A 17,556-nucleotide genomic window follows, 5' to 3' on the forward strand; every position below is an offset into this window, starting at 1 on the left:
GGCAAATAAAAAAAAATTCGATGTGGATATTTGAAAGTTATGGCCACTACCAGCAATCAATTCACTATCACGCGTGCATTTACGTAGGACAGAAAAAAATAGACGTAGGACAGAAAAAAAGAGCATGCATGAAAAATCGGACAAGAAACGAACACACACAAAAAATATTTTGTAATATAAAATAAAAAGTAGCGCATAGACAGAAGAATGTTGTACAACCAAACTAATTGCCAGCATTTAACTGGCACCGAAACAATATGCATTTTTGTTCTTTTGTCCACCGATGGGCGCAGTGTACATCAAACGCCGAAAACTCTCCAACTTTCGAAAGATGGCGAGATAAAAAAAGAAAACACATAGTAAATTTGATAAACTCATGCTTGTTTAGTTGCGTTCTCATCCGAATCTATCAGTGGGTGCCAGTCGCCATTGCCGTTGCCATCACCGTACATTTTTCCTTTATAGTCATTTATTTATACTGTCCTGCATTTTGGGCATATATGCAAACATATGTACTGTGGTGCAAACTATGCTGCATGGACCATATAATAAATATTTTAACGTAATTCAACAAACATACCGAAGATCACTTATCAATGGCTGCCACATGGCTTCACTCGCTAGGCTCATGCCGTACAAAACCAATCAAATTTTCCTTGTGCGCATTTCATGACAAAGAATCGCATATGTTTGCAAGTTTCGAGAAAAATACCCAAAAAACTATTGTTTGCTACGTCCTTTCATGTTCACAGTATGTCACATCAATGCACATACAAACAAGTTCTACAAAATAAGAAGAAAAATGATTATTACGAAATATTTCATTGGATCGTTTTTTTTTCTTGGAATTTTTATTGAGTTAAAATGATGTATATTGACTATTTATATTAGTTTTGTTGTCGATCGTTGCAAAAACTGCCAAAAACTGTAGAAAATATTTGAAAAAAAATTATAGTAAAATCTGAATTGATTGCTTTACGAATGGGCGAGAGCGAACGAAAGAGCGAAAACGATGCAAGAATAGAAAACACTAGCATCCGGTGAAAGTTTTTCGATTAATTTTCATTTTGTTAAATTCTCTGTCCAATACAGTGCATTGTGTATACAATGTGTAAGTATAGTGCAGCAAAAGCAAAAGGCCAATAATAAATAGTATCATCTATGGGACTCTACTTCAAATCCAACTAACTTCGTGGAATTTCAGTTTTTGGATTTAAAAAAAAACTAGGTGATCGCGTGTTGAAAGTGTAAACAAATGAAATTGCACATACAAATGGAGAAAAAATCACATTGAGTAAAAAATGATTTCAGCAAATAAACCAACACTAAACGAACCAACAAAAAACTAAGGTGGATGTGTATAAAGTTGTGAATAGACGATAATTGTATACCGTGGTCATATACGTAAAAAAAATAAAACTCAATATCATGCGAGCAAAAAAAAAATTGACACCGAGTGTGGCATTTCAAAATTTAATTAAATTTCATCAATACGCTATTCATGACTAATTTCATTATCAAAAACGTATTGCGCATACATTTTGCAATATTTGTTTGTGTTCCCGTTCTGTGAATTCTATTCAGGCGTGATTTTTTTTTCCAGAAAAACTTTCAACCGAATGAAATGGCACAAATTGCGAGCATACAGTTCAAAAACAAATAATACCCGTTGACATAATGTTCACCGCAAAGTTTAATTTAACTGAACAATGAATTCATATCGATGATTATTTTTGAGAATGCCATAACTGAAGCGAAAGATAACAAGACTAATTAAAAATTGTTCGTGAACCCTATGCCTTCTGACAAGGGCGGCCGAGGGATCGGATTGCCTTCCTCTCTGGAGAATGGATTTTGACAAATTGTGGAAAATTTGTTGTCAAAAGTGACGATTTTTTTTTGATCATCAATTTCTGAAATGGGAGAAATTCTTTCGATTCGCTAGCGGTTTTTATGAATGATATCATTGGTTTGAATAACAAAAATAAAACAAATCCATCAGAAAAATGGAACCTCGAATTTGTGTGCTCTGAAAGCAAAATTCCACATTGGCAGGGACGAAAAAAACCTAGTCAAGAGTCGAATTAGTATACCACTATCGATAAAAACATAGTGAGAATGGCAAATACGCTTTTCGCTGGCAGAGATTTTATTAAAATTTATACACTGATTTTTCTTTAGATTTACAGAGCTGTTTTTATTTTGGTTTGACACAATGACATAAAAAAAGAGTCGCTAGCCGCTTTTTTATTCAAATTTCATTTAGCAAACCAAAACGATTTTTCGGGTTTCTATTCGTCGGTGGTTTTAGATATCAATCACATAGAACGAGAGTAAAGAACGTTGAAATCACATACACACACGCACACGTATATATTTTTACGGCAGTACTTCAGTACACGTGACATTTTTTTGACCATATGTTTTTATTAACATTTCCTGTTTATTCATATGTGTCGAGGTGACAAATAATTTACGTAAGTGAAACGTTGTTTGAACGACAGTCGACAGTATAAAATATGTGTATGCTTTACGCTTGAGAAAAAGGAGAAATATAAAAAGGGTGAGAGAAAGAGAAAGGGAGGGGGGCCGTAGAGACTAAAAAAACGAAAATTTGAAAAACAACGGCCACAAAAGCAGTGACAGCCATAGCACCCTTTCGAAACCAATCGGATCTATAAATATGAAATGTTGATAAAGTGTTCTTGATGACAATCACTTGGATTTTCATTTTGTTGTCCATTATTTCTGCGGCACAGTTGAAATGAAAATCCACTTAATGTTTAATCCGTTTCTATATATTGAACGTTTGGAACGTTGGGTCTATGATTATTCAAATACGAAGGTGCCATTAACATGAACACACTCACTCCGATACGGAATGATGAACTCCAAAGTGTGTGTTGAATTATTTTATGTTGTGATGGATATGGCCGAGTGGTTTATATTTTTGTAGAAAAAAGAAACCAATCGAACTGAAACTGCATGACATTATCCAGATTGAGAAATATAAAGGGAAGTTTCACGAATAAATTTATATCAACTTCATACTGAATGAACAAATTAAATTATGAGTAAAGCAAGAGTTTGAAACCATATGAGCTGGTGCTCATTTGCCAAAAAATTAAATATTCAAGAATTATCAAATGGTTGCAACTGGGTTTTAAACAAAAAATCTTACCTGGTCGCATTGAAATTAAATCAAGTGCCATTATCTATTTACCGGAATAGAATTCCATTCTGATTATGTTCGAAATGTCAAAATAAGCTAAATATCTAAATCTATTTTCGCTGTAATTAAATTGGTCACAATGCACATGATGCAATGCAATTAATTATAATGTGAATTTGGTTATAACTGAATGTGTAATCGAACACACAGCGGAAAGTTATTTAATTAATTGAGCATATTAACCACATGAATCGCCTTAAATCATCTTATTAATCAGGTTCTCATAATGATGAGCGAGAGAGAGAGAGCCGCATATAAATGCATTGGATAAGTCTAATTTTCAGTACTTTGGCAGGAAGTTAAATACCATTGTACGTCTAAATCACTTCAGTTCCATTCAACTATTCCATAAAATATGAACCACAACCGTTCATCGCAAATATCAAATGGAAGTCTTGTGCATGTTTCACACATAAATTATATACTTATATCGTTCCACTTGCATTAAAATCCATTTACTTATGTGCTGGTGTGCAAAATCGTTGTTCATGTGCCTACACGTCCATCGAATTTGTAAGTGTTTGCTTGTGTGTATTTTGTGTGCGGCAATGTACTACTTGCGTATGCATCGTGCCAATTCATATGAATTCCAACGAAAACGAGTACATTTGTCATTATTGCAACGATGCATATTCTGGCGTATTTGAAAATCGTGATATATGCACGATGTTTGGCAATTTTGCGAAACTCTCAAACCTCAAATATGTTAATAAATACGAAGTCGTTACGAAATTGAGCAGTTCTCATCGAAATCACTTTATTGATTCGCAATTCCAATTTCAAATTGATATGAAAATAAAATGGCCCGTCCAAATCAAAAGCACTGTGATGGAATGCGTTATTAGGTTTCATGTGTGAACAATTGAAAATGGTTTAATTCTCGCACGTCCGTTCGCTCATGCCGTCGCTTCTTATCGGTGCACTCTCTATGCTTGTCGCTTGATGCTTCGAAATTCGACAAATTTTAAATGCATGTGAAATGATAAATGACATTGATGGCATTTAATTCAATCATCATAATCAAATTAAAATAGAATCAAGGATACGGACAACATCAGCATCATTTGCCGATTTTGCTAATTGCATTTGGCCAAAAGATTGGATTTCAGGCCATAGCCAAGGAAAATGATACTTAAATAAGCATATTAACACATAATTGATTCGGATAGTTCTCTATTCATCTTGACATTGTACACAATTCGAGATTTTCTTACTTTGATTGAATTCATCTTGGCTTTCTACACAATTTTCGCAACATTCAACTCTCTGTTCCAACTCTATTTGTTGGAATTTTGGGAATTTCCCATCAACCCATTGAAATTAAGGCTACAATTAATTTAAATAGTCTATTGTTGAAAATATAGGTGGAGGCGGTATTACACAAAATCCATCACTGTTTTCCGGTATATCAACATTTTATTACAAATTTAACCTCAAAATCGTTGATGGTTGCTAACCACGTATAATCGCTTTGAAAACGCAAAACACATGCACGCACAAACAAATATGGACCCATGGCAATCTTCATTTCATGAATTTAAATTTACACCGGTGTCCTTGTGGTTTGCACATTCATGTACATCTAACCCAATCTGATAAAACTAGAAATCTGCATTCAATGAGCAACCTAATAACTATTTACGGTTTTGGCTTATATTTTCTCCGCATTTGTTTGCCGCTTTTCTTTGAATATGTGTTACGATTCCGGTTCCAATACATAGTCATTTTCTTCCATTTTATACGATGGACAATATACAATCTTTTATGCAAAGAAAATGATGTTGATGAACTTTTTCATTGTTTCGGTCGCGTCTCTCTAGTAATCAGTTGGCGCACAGTATTTACATAAACAATAATATTGTGTAACATTTGACTGTGTTCCGTTTTTTTTTTTTTCAAATTATTTACTCACCAATATGTTGACAATATTACAATCGTTGAGATGAAGAGGCGCAAACGACATTAACCGACAATAAAAACTATGAATAAAATTACAATGCTAAAACATGCTCACACGCTGCAATGATATTCGATATAATTTTCGCGAATAATTTTCCATTTGTGTTTCGTAAGTTTGGGGCCATTTGTATTACACATACTGCATGGCAAATAGCATATAACAATTTTAGTTACATTGTCGTTATGCCGATTGCAGGTTTTCTTATTTTTCTATTTTCCGCGTCTTTTTTTCCCGTACACAAAACAATATTTATAATGAAATGGGTTGGGCTGCGTCTCTCTTTCTTCATTTTTTCGGTTGGTGTTTTTATGCAAGAGTGCGTTGCGCACATTATATAAAGTATTAAAAATGGGAAAAATTATGAGTTTTACCATCCTTTCCCATCGTTTCATAATCCATTAAATTTTTCGCATTTTATTTTCGTTGTTCTCTTTTTTAATGTTCTCAAAGTCAGTTTTTTTCCCATTCATCGTAGTTTTATAACGACCAAAAACAGAAGAAAAAAAAATTTGTTCAACCCAAAATACGCTGCGTTCACCTGCAAGCATCGACAAGATTTAGCTGTTGTGTCCCGTGTAACATTTTCTCGGTTTTTTTTTTCTTCTCCCTCTTGATTATCTGGAGGCATTCCTCCTAAACAAAGGAGAGCGAATAGAAAAAGCTTTGCCGTCTCTGTGCGCTTTCGGTACTTTTAACATTTTGTCACATGAAAATGTTGGGTGTGTGTGCAAAAATAAATTGCTGATGTCATGTAATAACAGTTTAATGTTGAAAATGGTTTTATTTATGTTTTAAATACATTCACATCGTATCGTCCGTCGACCAAACAATGCAAGCGATGAATTCACTAATGTGCAGATTCCACCGAAATGTAAATAAATGCAACAACAATGTAAATGAATGTTTGTGTTTATGATGAATGTCTTTTAATATTTGACACACACACACATCCACGAACGAAAAAATATAAAACAGGATGGAACAATATCTGCAACAACAACATGAACATAGAAATGATGAGCCAAGAAACACTGAATAATAATAAGCAGAAAAACGCATTAAACTTTAGCCAATTCCTGAAAATGGCAAAGCAAGAAAAAAACTGAACGAAAGTGCATGGGTCTCGACACGACCACATCATCTATGTGGTTTGAAATGTACGTTCACATTCAAACATGATGTCTCTTTATTACTTGCAATGAACATTTTGAATCGATCATTGATTTAATGTAAAAACTATGTAATGAACACACTTATAGACAATGGAAATCATTTTACGCTATTAGCACATACTTTATTCCATATGTTTTTACGCGTTGTATTCGAAGTCGGTATTAGTTAATTGTTCATTTACATGTAACGACTTTTGCTTGCTTTTGCTAGCTTTTGCTATATCAATATAGATTACAGAATTCATATTGCTCGATTTTTTTGTTGCGGATTTTCTTTTTTTTTTATTATTGTATCTTGATAATCGTGTTAAGATGTCGCATTTTCGTTGTCGTGGCCCCGTGTCAGGCAGAGGGTGAGCGATTTTTTTGTATTCGACTAACCCTCCTAGAAGACGAAAACAAATGGGTCGAAGGAGAAATTGTAATTGATTTCTTCCGCTTCCACTGAATTGCCGACATTTGTTCACCACAAAAAATGCTGCTTCAGCACCCATCGTCTTTGTTCATTGAATTATGCCAACAAAATACAATGAAATAATTTGATTTATAGGCTTGAAAAAAAAATAATTAAAATATTTATGTATTTATGGCTTTTTTTCTCGTTCACATTTAACCGCTATAATTCAAAGTTTCTCTTGATGCCATTTTGTGTATGTGTGTCTGTACAGAAATACTTTCCTTATGTTATTCCCAATAAAAAAAATGTTTTCGTTCTCTTAACTCATTTCGTTCGCAATTTAAAGACATCAAATGAATATTAAAATCAAATATGTGTAAAATTTTCTCTATTTCGGTGGTTCGGAATCGATGAAAACGCGCGCAAGAGAGAAAAAAAGAATCAAAAGTCATTAAGCACAAAAGCTATAAAACTCACAGATTTCTATTGAATATTATTGATAATTCATGAAATGTAAACATAAAAAAAAAAACTTATGAAAACTTTTAATGAATCTGAACATTGTCTATTCACTTTATACGAACAAAAGAAGCGACGAAAAAAGCGGGAAAACAGAACGAAGAAGAGGCTGCGTTAAATGGAATATTAAGTGAACAAGGGTGATTCTGGATGTTTGTGTATCGTACAAAATGGAATGAAAACAGTGACATGAACTATTTTTGGGGAATATTTATGCCTTTAAGTGAAATCCGTTGAAACCGCATTTTAAATTGATATGTGTGTATTTACAATGTTTTTTTCTCTCTCTCTTTCTTTTCATTCTTTCAATTCAACCCGTGTGCAGTACCCGTCGTTGCGATGGAGGCGCTTATTGGCGAAACAGTGTATTTACCATGCAATGTTAGTACTCACGATGTTAACGATGATGTTGTGTTAGTGCTGTGGTATCGAGCGGATAAAGGAACTCCAGTTTACAGGTAAAATATATAACTTTTTTGTTGTTGTTGTAATTCAGTCGAGCGGTTTTAACCGCAAGTTATTTTTCTCTTGTTTTTTTTTTGTTCCCTCTCACTCGTTTCATGCTATTTACCTTTCATTTCAATTTTTTCCCATTTGTTCGTTTCATTTTCTGATAGCCATTCATTAGTTTTGTGCAATCGCGAAAAAGTCACAAATCCCACGTGGCAAACGGAAACAAGGCTAAATTTTTCGCTTAGGTCTTTTCCTCGCTCCATACACATATAATTTTATGAACGAAAAAAAAACAGCTTAATTTTAGCATCGTAAATCATGCGTGGCTTCGTTTTTCAGGCTTTATATTGACCAATTACAATATATATAAAAAATTGCACAACGAATGCGAAGTGAAAAAAAGCACACACACACAAACAAATATCCACAATATAGTAACATTGAAATAAATATGAATTATATCCCCATTTTATGGATCATTTGAACATACGCGAAGCCAATAAAATATGCAAAAGATACAGACATGGCTTTAACATTGTTTTAAAGCCGATCAAGTATGCGCAGCAACAGCGATGACTAGCTCAATTTACTTTTACGGCAACAGCCGAAAAAAACAATAAATACACAGTTTATGAGAGAAAATAGAATTGAATTTATGAATGTAGCAGGCGATCGTTGCGCCTCTTTTTCGCTGTCCATTTTGTGTGTCGTAAATATGGCTACATGTCGAAATTGGTCCATTATATATGGAAGCTACGGTATATGTACGATAATTTGTAATCGCAAATGTTATAGGGTCAAAGTGAATAAGATATTACACAAAAAAAAACAACGAAGAAACAAACGAATAGAAAAAAAATAAACAACGAATCTCACGCAAATTAAATTCTTGGCTAGACATGTTCGCATTTCCATAGATCTCAAGGAGATGACTGTTCTAGCATATCTGTACACATCTTCTGGCGCTTGTATATAACACAATTCGATAAGAATTCTCGCGTAAATATTTTTCCCCATAATAAATATCTTCTTTTTTTCTTCGTTTTTTTGTGTGTTTTTTCATCTCCATTTACTTACTGCCGTTGTTCGTCGCCTTCATACACTCACTGAATACAGTACACTCATTCAAAGGATTCTTTCTAAAATAGACAATAAAAAAAATAGAAAACAATATGACAAAAAACCCAGTCGCCCAATCTATTTAAGGATATGTGTGTAATGTTCATGCCTTTCTATATCTAGTGTGTCTACATGTTTTGTGCAAGTGCGATCTGTGCTGTTGTTTCTCTATTTTTGTCGCACTTTCAACACAGAACGCAGCATGTTGATAATTTATATGAACACGAACACATTAAATACATATTTACATGCACATTATACGATCATCGGCAGCAGTGCATACGTAATATCAACTAATACATAATATTAATACTAATAGTAGGTTTAGCATGTTATTGTATACAAATGGGAAAATTTATTTTTCTATTTATCTTTGAATATTTAATGTCAGCAGTTCACTTATGCGAAACATGATTTTCTTTCCAACATTCTTTTTTTTCTCAACTCTCTCATTCTCTGTCTCTTTCTCTCTTTGACTATTTTTTTTTATAAAAATACATATCGTTCATTTTTATTTATTTTCCTCACTTTTTTTTCTCTTTTCATGTACATTCAACACAACCACCATATGTCCAAACACTGGATTCATGTCTTCATTGGTGGTCCTGACACCATAACATCATATATTGTGTGCGCGCTCATTTTCACTAAACTACTTGGACGTATCTCTATCTCTCTCTCTCTCTTTTTCGCTATGTGTGTTACTTCATCATCGAAATGTGTTTACAAATTTCAATGCGGTGTGATTGTACACGGTTGAATGCATTCGACTTAATGAAAATGGCAAAACTGCATGGTGTTGAATACATATGCATTGATAACAACACACCCACGCGCACACACACACACACACACAGTGTGGACATTCGAGATAGAGATTTTAAGGCGGCCAAACGATGGTCCGATGAAATGGTATTTGCCAATCGTGCTTATTTTCTATTCGAAAAGCAACCAGGTGAATTGGCCGTACAAAATGCAAAGGAGAGTGATTCAGGAATTTATCGATGTCGAGTCGATTTCAAAGTAGCTCAAACTAGAAATAGTAAAGTCAATTTGACAGTTATACGTAAGTACACTTGAATTTTCCAATAAAAATATTTTGTTTTTTATTTCTTACTCTCTGTTCGCCCATCGTGTCCGTTTTCAAATAACTTAAATTGCATCAGTGTTTGCAATTAATTTAAAATGAAATGACACGAAAGCGGAAACATGACAACTCTTTTGATGGACAAATTAACGATTGAACACATTTTTCTTCTCTTTTTTTGTATTTTTCACAGTGCCTCCTGATAGAATAAGTATAAAAGACGATACTGGTGTGGAAAGAAGCACCGTCGTTGGACCGTACAACGAGGGTGACATAATTAATTTGAGTTGCGAAGTCTTCGGTGGTAAGTGATGCTATATACTATACATGCACACACTATTCATCGAGTTGACTAGAACTGCAAAACTCAGTTTGGTCATTAGATTCATATTGCTTACGAGCGATAATATCGACAGCAAGAGAATGTGAAGAAAACACACAAAAACGCACACGTTTGAAATCTCTTTGAAATTTTCGATCCTATTCGCTGATGTCTTGGTATACACAGAATATCAAATTTGACGTTTTCTCGTTGAAGTTTCAACGTTTCATTTCTTCATTCATGTGTCATTCAGGGTTTTTTTTTGCACTGACTCAGAAAATAATTGAATTGCACGGGGCAAAAAAAACCCAAGATTTTATTCTTTGTGTGCTAATTTAAAGGGGGGTTGAAAGGCATTTTTTGTATCACGTTATCGAAAGAAATATCCTGACATTTGAAAAGTCTGAAAATGGTTCGTTCATAGAGAAAATGGAATGAAGCAAAAAAAAAAAAACAGCAACAACATACTACAAATTAATTTCTCTCAGTTATCTTGAGAAAAAGCAATTGGAGCCCACGTAAAATGGACAAAACCAAAAAGTACTTCTTGGCGACACAATCGTCATCATCATTATAATCACCACAATGACCAAGGCATGAATATAAAACCAAAATAGAACTCATTTGTGGACAATGTGAACAAGAAGAAAAAAAAAAATCGTTAAAATTCCATTTTGGGCTTATCAGCGTCATCATTGCCGTGTCGACATTACTTCTCTTTTCACAATGGTACACAACATTTGTGCCATATCTCTGTATGTTTGTTTCTTTTCATTTCCTTGGCTTTCTTTCGGGCATCATCGTTATTTTGCATCATTTCTTATTTTATCGAATGTACCATACTCGCACACATACACACATCTACAAGGTAATCAAACTCGGTGACCGTTATATACTGACCATATCTCTACTAAATGGGAAAATTGAATGTTCGAAAAGGAAAACGATGAGCAAAAAAGTCAATGCTCATCATTCTTGTTCGAAATGAAAAACCAAATATGGTCATATGCTGTGGTGCGTGGCAGCATTCCACACAATTCAATGTGTGGCTGCGTTGGTTTTCTTTGTACATTTTCTTTAGCACTTTATACGTTTGTACTGAATCCAAAATACAAAAAAAAATGTCAAATAGTCGGAAAATACGCATAAATTTATTTCTATGAAAATGAGGTTTTGCATCATCTAAGCAATAAAATTTCACACAATGGCTAAACAAATTGGCATGAGTGCGGTGATGTGAGCACATTTACTTAATTGGCTGTTGTTGATTTCAATGTTGCCTGTGTGATAAGCACACAATGCTGCGATAAAAATGAATTTTCTTGCGAATTTGTTGAGACGATGCAAACAAAAGACCAAGGTCAAAAAGAAGAAGAAAGAAAAAATAGATGGATGCAAACAAAAACAAACACACTAACAATTCTAACTTTCTAAATTGAAGCAATTATTTTGCAAAGAGCAATACCTTTTAAAGTGAAGCTTCAAACAGAAAATAGATATTAGATATAATGTAATTTTATATATAAAACACAATGTTTTGTGCAGTAATTTATTATTTTTGGTTAATTTTAAAAATGGTGAGACATTAAAATGGGATAGCGAAATGGAGAATACAATAAGAGATTATGTACTTTTTTTACGCTCCAACAGAAAAAGTAGAATTGTAAAAACTCTCCGAATGGCAAAAAAAGAGGAACAAGCGAAAAGAAAAATACATTTTGAAATGGGTGTGTGTGTGTGTGTGTGTGTGTGTGATGTAACTAAATTAACAAACACGAATTAAGTTGAGTAAAATAGCTAGGTACTACATGGTACCAAAATGGCATATTATGCAATACCATGTATGGTGCATGCATGCTCGCACGTCGCACATACAGCAACACATAAAGGAAAAGGCAATTGCCGAGCATCCAGATAATTTCTGACAGTCAACAACCAAACAGTGGCAAATTGTGTGAAGAACATATGCAACCGAACCGAGACGCATAATATCTTGCATTTGCACATATACACATAATTAGAATAATGTTGATGTTTTATACTTAATGACCAAAGTTTTTGTACCTCCCCCGCCCCCCATTGAAAAATATGCTTCCCGCTTGAATTCGAAGAAAGTGCAATTCGGGAAAAAGGCATGGTAATAGTGACACCACTTCCATATTACAAACATCGCCACGTTTGCTTTACTGTTGCAAACGGCAACAATACAAAAAAAAAGCCATACGCTTGCCATAATTTGCAAATGTTCTTATTTACACTTTGGCTTAATGAACGCAACATTTTTAGAGTGTCGTTCACGACATACGTTCAATTACAGTTGCGATTGCAGTGGAGTGTCGTGAACGGCAACATGATACCTTGGATCATGGCGAGAGAGAGAGTGCGAGTGAAATCGTGCGGTACGTGTAACAAAAATCGGAAAAGAAATGTATGTTTGCCGCAACAAAAAAAAATCAACTACACAAATTCAAAAACAAAGAACTAGAAGAGTTGAAGTGAAAAACGATAGAGAAAAAACCCGAATAGGCGGAAGAAATCACCGACATACAGCCCGACGTGTACGCGATCAACAACAACAAAAAACGGATGAACGTGCGTGCGTCATTTTGAATGCAAATAAGATGAAAGTCTACAGTATTATGCTAATATAAATTTCAAACGTATTTGTCTGGATTGCCTGTGTGTGTGTGATTCATGCGATTCAATGTTGAATTTTTGCTAAGCCCTTCTAGTGTTCACTGTCTAGGTATTCTTGTTGTGTTTTTTTTCTTCTCCCTTTTGTTGTTAGCAAGTTGAGTGTGCAAACTTTGCACAATGCCCTCCTTCATCTCAATAATTCTATTTTCGCATGCATTCACAACTCTCGAAATGAATAAATCCCTCTTTCCTGTTGCTACTTTAATTTGCACGCAAGCAAACGGCTTGAACGTTTGCACAGCGGCTGATATAATGACAATGTTACATTGTAATGCACTCACATTTCAAGCGTATAAATTCAACTGAATCTGGATGAAAATTCATTTTTCAACCGTTGAGAAAAGGACCAAGGACCATATATGAAATACTTTGTGGTTATTTCAAGAAAAATCCCAAAAAACATTTCCATTTCAAAATGATACCTTTTCGGTTGTTTTTTTTTTTTAGTTTTCGTCCACAGTGACACTGGATTACACAACATTTACGGTATATACAAAGTTTTTATTTGTTCATTTTTAATATGAAAATATTTCGATCATTTTTTCTAAACGCGTTCATTTTCAACATATTCGTTTTCTCTCATTTGTTCCGGTTTTGCCAGAGACACATAATTGAACCTCGAATAGCCAACAATTCGTGCATAACTCCAAAAGATTTTCAATGTAGATTACATTTTTTCTAGACAAAAGACAAAAACCAGTTCATCGTCTACATCGTCTCGATTCATATATGGATAGATGAGACAGAGACCTCCTAATCGCTTGTTATCATAATTTTGACATACACACACAAAAACTACATGTTGAGTAGACGGGAAATGGAAACAATAAGAACATTCGCACGGGAGCATTTACAAATTAGAAAAGAACCAACAATAAAACTGAATGGCGAATTGAAAACAATGTTCAAATTTTTTTGGTTAGAAACAGAACACTTTGCACAAAGCTTAGTACATAGAGCACACCACCACCACAGCTATACACCACATACTCACGTAGCAGTATCCTTTTTCGTCACATGTCACACAATATGTGGCCATTATTCTTTCTTGGTTTGTTGTCGTTTGTTTATTTTTCTTTTTTCGTTTGCTATTTTCCAAGCCACCCAATCCCAAAAGCATATACGCATACACTGTACTACATCCCAACCCACACCTTACATATTATCCATTATACGGTACACAAAACGGTTAAAGTTAATTAAGACCTTAACGTTTTGTCGTCAAAGTACGTTTACATTTTTATCACAGCAGTGATAAAATGAATGGATGGCAATTTCGATTGCTATGCCTAGTTTTGGTGTTTTTATCGAATCGGTTGGGCGATCATTGAAGCGATTAAGTTTTATGTCTGTTGATGTATAGCTTTCCTTCCCCCCCTCTCTCTCGTTGCCTACTTTCTTTATACGTGCACCGAGACCAGTGTCAATAAATGTGTATTCGATCGAAGCTCATTGATAAAATTGCGACGAAAACTGTAAAGCAATGTTAGTATAATAACATCTTTTAAATACTCGAGCCATTTAATGTCTCACACTCTATTGGAACGATGTCGTGCTTCTTCATGTCTCCCGTTAAGCCGTTTTTAGAGAGATGTTAAAATTCTCTCTGCCATCTCAATGGAACATCATAAATTTGCACAAGCACACCACATATATGCCACGCTCTATAAAACAAGTCAAGTGAATGACACACAATGATCTGATCGTTGTTAGTTATTGATGTGCTTTTTTTCACTTATCAAATACGTATGTGCGTGAGAGTAATTTAAAATGTCCGTTTTTGGTAATGATGAACATTTTTTTTGCTATGCATATTGTGTCCTCCACCACCGTCGCAAGACATATGTTACTAAATTGAATGTCGTGCTTCAATCATTTAGTCACACAAAAGGTTGTTAGCTTTATCATTTTGTTTGATACGTCTGTACGGTGAGCGCGCGCACTCATACAATAAATTGTGCCAACAAATAAGAAGAAAAAACATCCAAAGTTTTCTTCGCCGAATCTGTGATTGGTTTTTATGCTTGCTTGTCAGATGAGAATAAATTTAATTATCTCATTTAATTTCAATTCGTGGCGATTGAACATAGAGATGGGAGAGAAATGCATTTGCACATGCTGTCCGGCTAGGCATTACCAAATTAGCAACTTTTCAACATTGTATTCTCATTATTTGCTTCTCATACAATCTCACTGGGTTTCTTTGGCTCCATTCAGTTGTCGCTAATTTCTCCAGTGATTTCACGACATTTTTTGTCGTCATTGTGTTTCCCATTTTCTGCGCATTATTTTCAATTACGTGTACACTGTACATACAACACTAAGCAAAGATGAAACTAGGGCAAATTTGATAAAAAAAATATATATACCAGCAAATACATATATTGGGCGACTGATAGAGATAAACTTTTTTTTCTCGCTGTGTATGTGCTTGGTATGTGTGTTGATAAAATGCTGCAAACAAGAATTAATTGAGTTAAATGAACTTGAAAATGTTGTTGTAGCTGCAATACCAAAATCAACGAACTAAAAATATATAAGGTAATGTAATTACCGATCTATCGACCGCAAACACGTCCTCCATCTCATTTTATCCTATTGTGGTTTCGATATCGGCCACTCCACAAACATACACACAATTTGGTTGGACGTAGCTTTTTTTTCGCTCACATCTTTCGTTTTCGGTATAACTTTTTTTTCTCCCTTCACTCTGAGTCTGTGATGGGAGGGAATGAGTGTTGCCAAACAATGCCTCCAATATTGATAGAAACATATAACGATATGTTGATACATAACAATATGAGAAAGTAAGAGTATTATCGTGTAACTTCTATCTGCTTTTTCACTCATTTTCATTCAATCGCATCCTTGGATTTTCTATATGCACAAAGATATTCGACAAGGGAAACGATGAAAAAAGGCACTCACATCGAAAGTAAATTGAACGAAAGACAACATACGAAACAGTGCGCGGCATCGCGAGAGAGTGGAATATGAGGAGGAGTGCGTAAGCCGTTTTCTGAGTGCTTTCATTCCATTCTAATTACAACTTTAACAAATAGACACGAAAATTAAGTTAGTCAGTTCACAAAAATATTCATTCGAATCGACAGCCAAATAAAAATCGAAGTAGATTATAATGAAAAAGCATGGCTTAACAATGTTGGTTTATCGGATGTGTAGAAAATGTGGCATACCAGCTAAAACATGTACAGTACATTACCTTCGTTTATGTCGAAGGATGGTGTGGATAAGGAGAAGACAAAAAATTCGTTGCATTAAGCAAAGGTTTATGTGGTTAACGTTTTTGTGCTTTTTTTGTTTGGTGCTGCTGCCATCATGTTATTCTTTTTTCATGACTTTGTTTCTGTTCATCTTGATAGCAAAAGAATATCTCTCGTCACTGTTGCATTCACGGTTTCTATGCGAACTGGAACGGCTTTTCGGTCAAACCAAAACCAACATGCCAATAAATATTGTAATTAGTTATTGACATTCATCGAAATTCGAGAAAGATATTTCGAATAGGTTTTGTTATTTTTATCGTCATTCTCTAGATTCGATTTTCATTTTCTTTCTGTCATTTTCCATTCTCACAACGAAAGTGAAGCGCGTACTTAATTACAGTACATAACTTAGTACTGTTTTTTTTTTCTACAGGCAGCTCATACGGACAGCTGACAATTAATTTTCTAGTTTTATTTATTTCGATTTCAATTGATTTTGTGTGTTTATCGTTTATTTTTCCATTTGCCGAATTAATTACTAATCAGTCCTTATTTTTCGTATGTCGCTGAGGTCGTCTGATTTATACCATCAAAATGACTTAAAAGAGGAATAGTGGTATTTGTGCTGTCTCCATTTACATCATTTTGATTCCTACCATACAAACTCAAATCAGAAATGGGCTGTGCCATGAGAGTTTTATAATTATATGAGTTTGACAGCCAATATTATTTTCACTGAAAATCACCAAAAATCGTTCCATACATTATAATCGTTTATTATTAATTCAGTAACGTTGTATGCTGAGCGCCATCCGTATATATTGAATTTTCTTCAAAACATACTTTTTCTGCGACCGCTGATCTTTGACTGCTCAGTCAAAATGTGAGCAAAAATCAAAAGTGACAACAACAAAGTAAATTAAGTAAATAATATTTACTTGAAAATCGTTTGACAAATACAATCCCACGTGTATAAGTTCGACAAGGCGTGCCATTTTACTACAATTGACAATTTTTCATCAAGGAACAAGCAAGCCAAAGATTCCTTTCCTCCTTTTTCCCTCATACTATAAATGTCGAATATCGTGTAGAAAAACAAGCTATCCAAATATTTGCACATTTGTGCCATATGATCTGTTTGACTTGCAAATATAAAACCAAATTCCTGGCAACGTTTTTATAAAGTGCACAAAATGAATGCGAGTGATTTTTTCCCCAATTGCTGGCACATTTTTTCGACTTTCTTTTTTATTTGTCTTATTTATGCATATTATTTCGCAGGCGCTCATTCTATCTATTTCCCCCATGGTGTTTATCACATTTTTTGCTTTCGTTTTTTTTTCTGCGAAAAATGTGTATTCGTTTTATAAT

The 17,556-nt window shown here is 34.3% G+C and overlaps 1 protein-coding gene across 1 annotated transcript in view; it reads left to right on the forward strand.

Moving 5' to 3' along the window:
* LOC116337068 (protein turtle) overlaps positions 1-17,556 on the forward strand; it is a 168,880-nt gene that overhangs the window by 105,811 nt on the left and 45,513 nt on the right. The window contains exons 2-4 of the mRNA XM_031761373.1: positions 7,606-7,738; positions 9,710-9,918; positions 10,133-10,243. Coding sequence (XP_031617233.1) covers positions 7,606-7,738; positions 9,710-9,918; positions 10,133-10,243 — 453 coding nt within the window. The remainder of the gene's footprint in view (positions 1-7,605; positions 7,739-9,709; positions 9,919-10,132; positions 10,244-17,556) is intronic.

This window comes from Contarinia nasturtii, unplaced genomic scaffold, assembly GCF_009176525.2.
Source record: "Contarinia nasturtii isolate CC-2019 unplaced genomic scaffold, AAFC_CNas_1.1 Cnas_scaffold_78, whole genome shotgun sequence".
Classification (NCBI taxonomy): Eukaryota; Metazoa; Arthropoda; class Insecta; order Diptera; family Cecidomyiidae; genus Contarinia; species Contarinia nasturtii.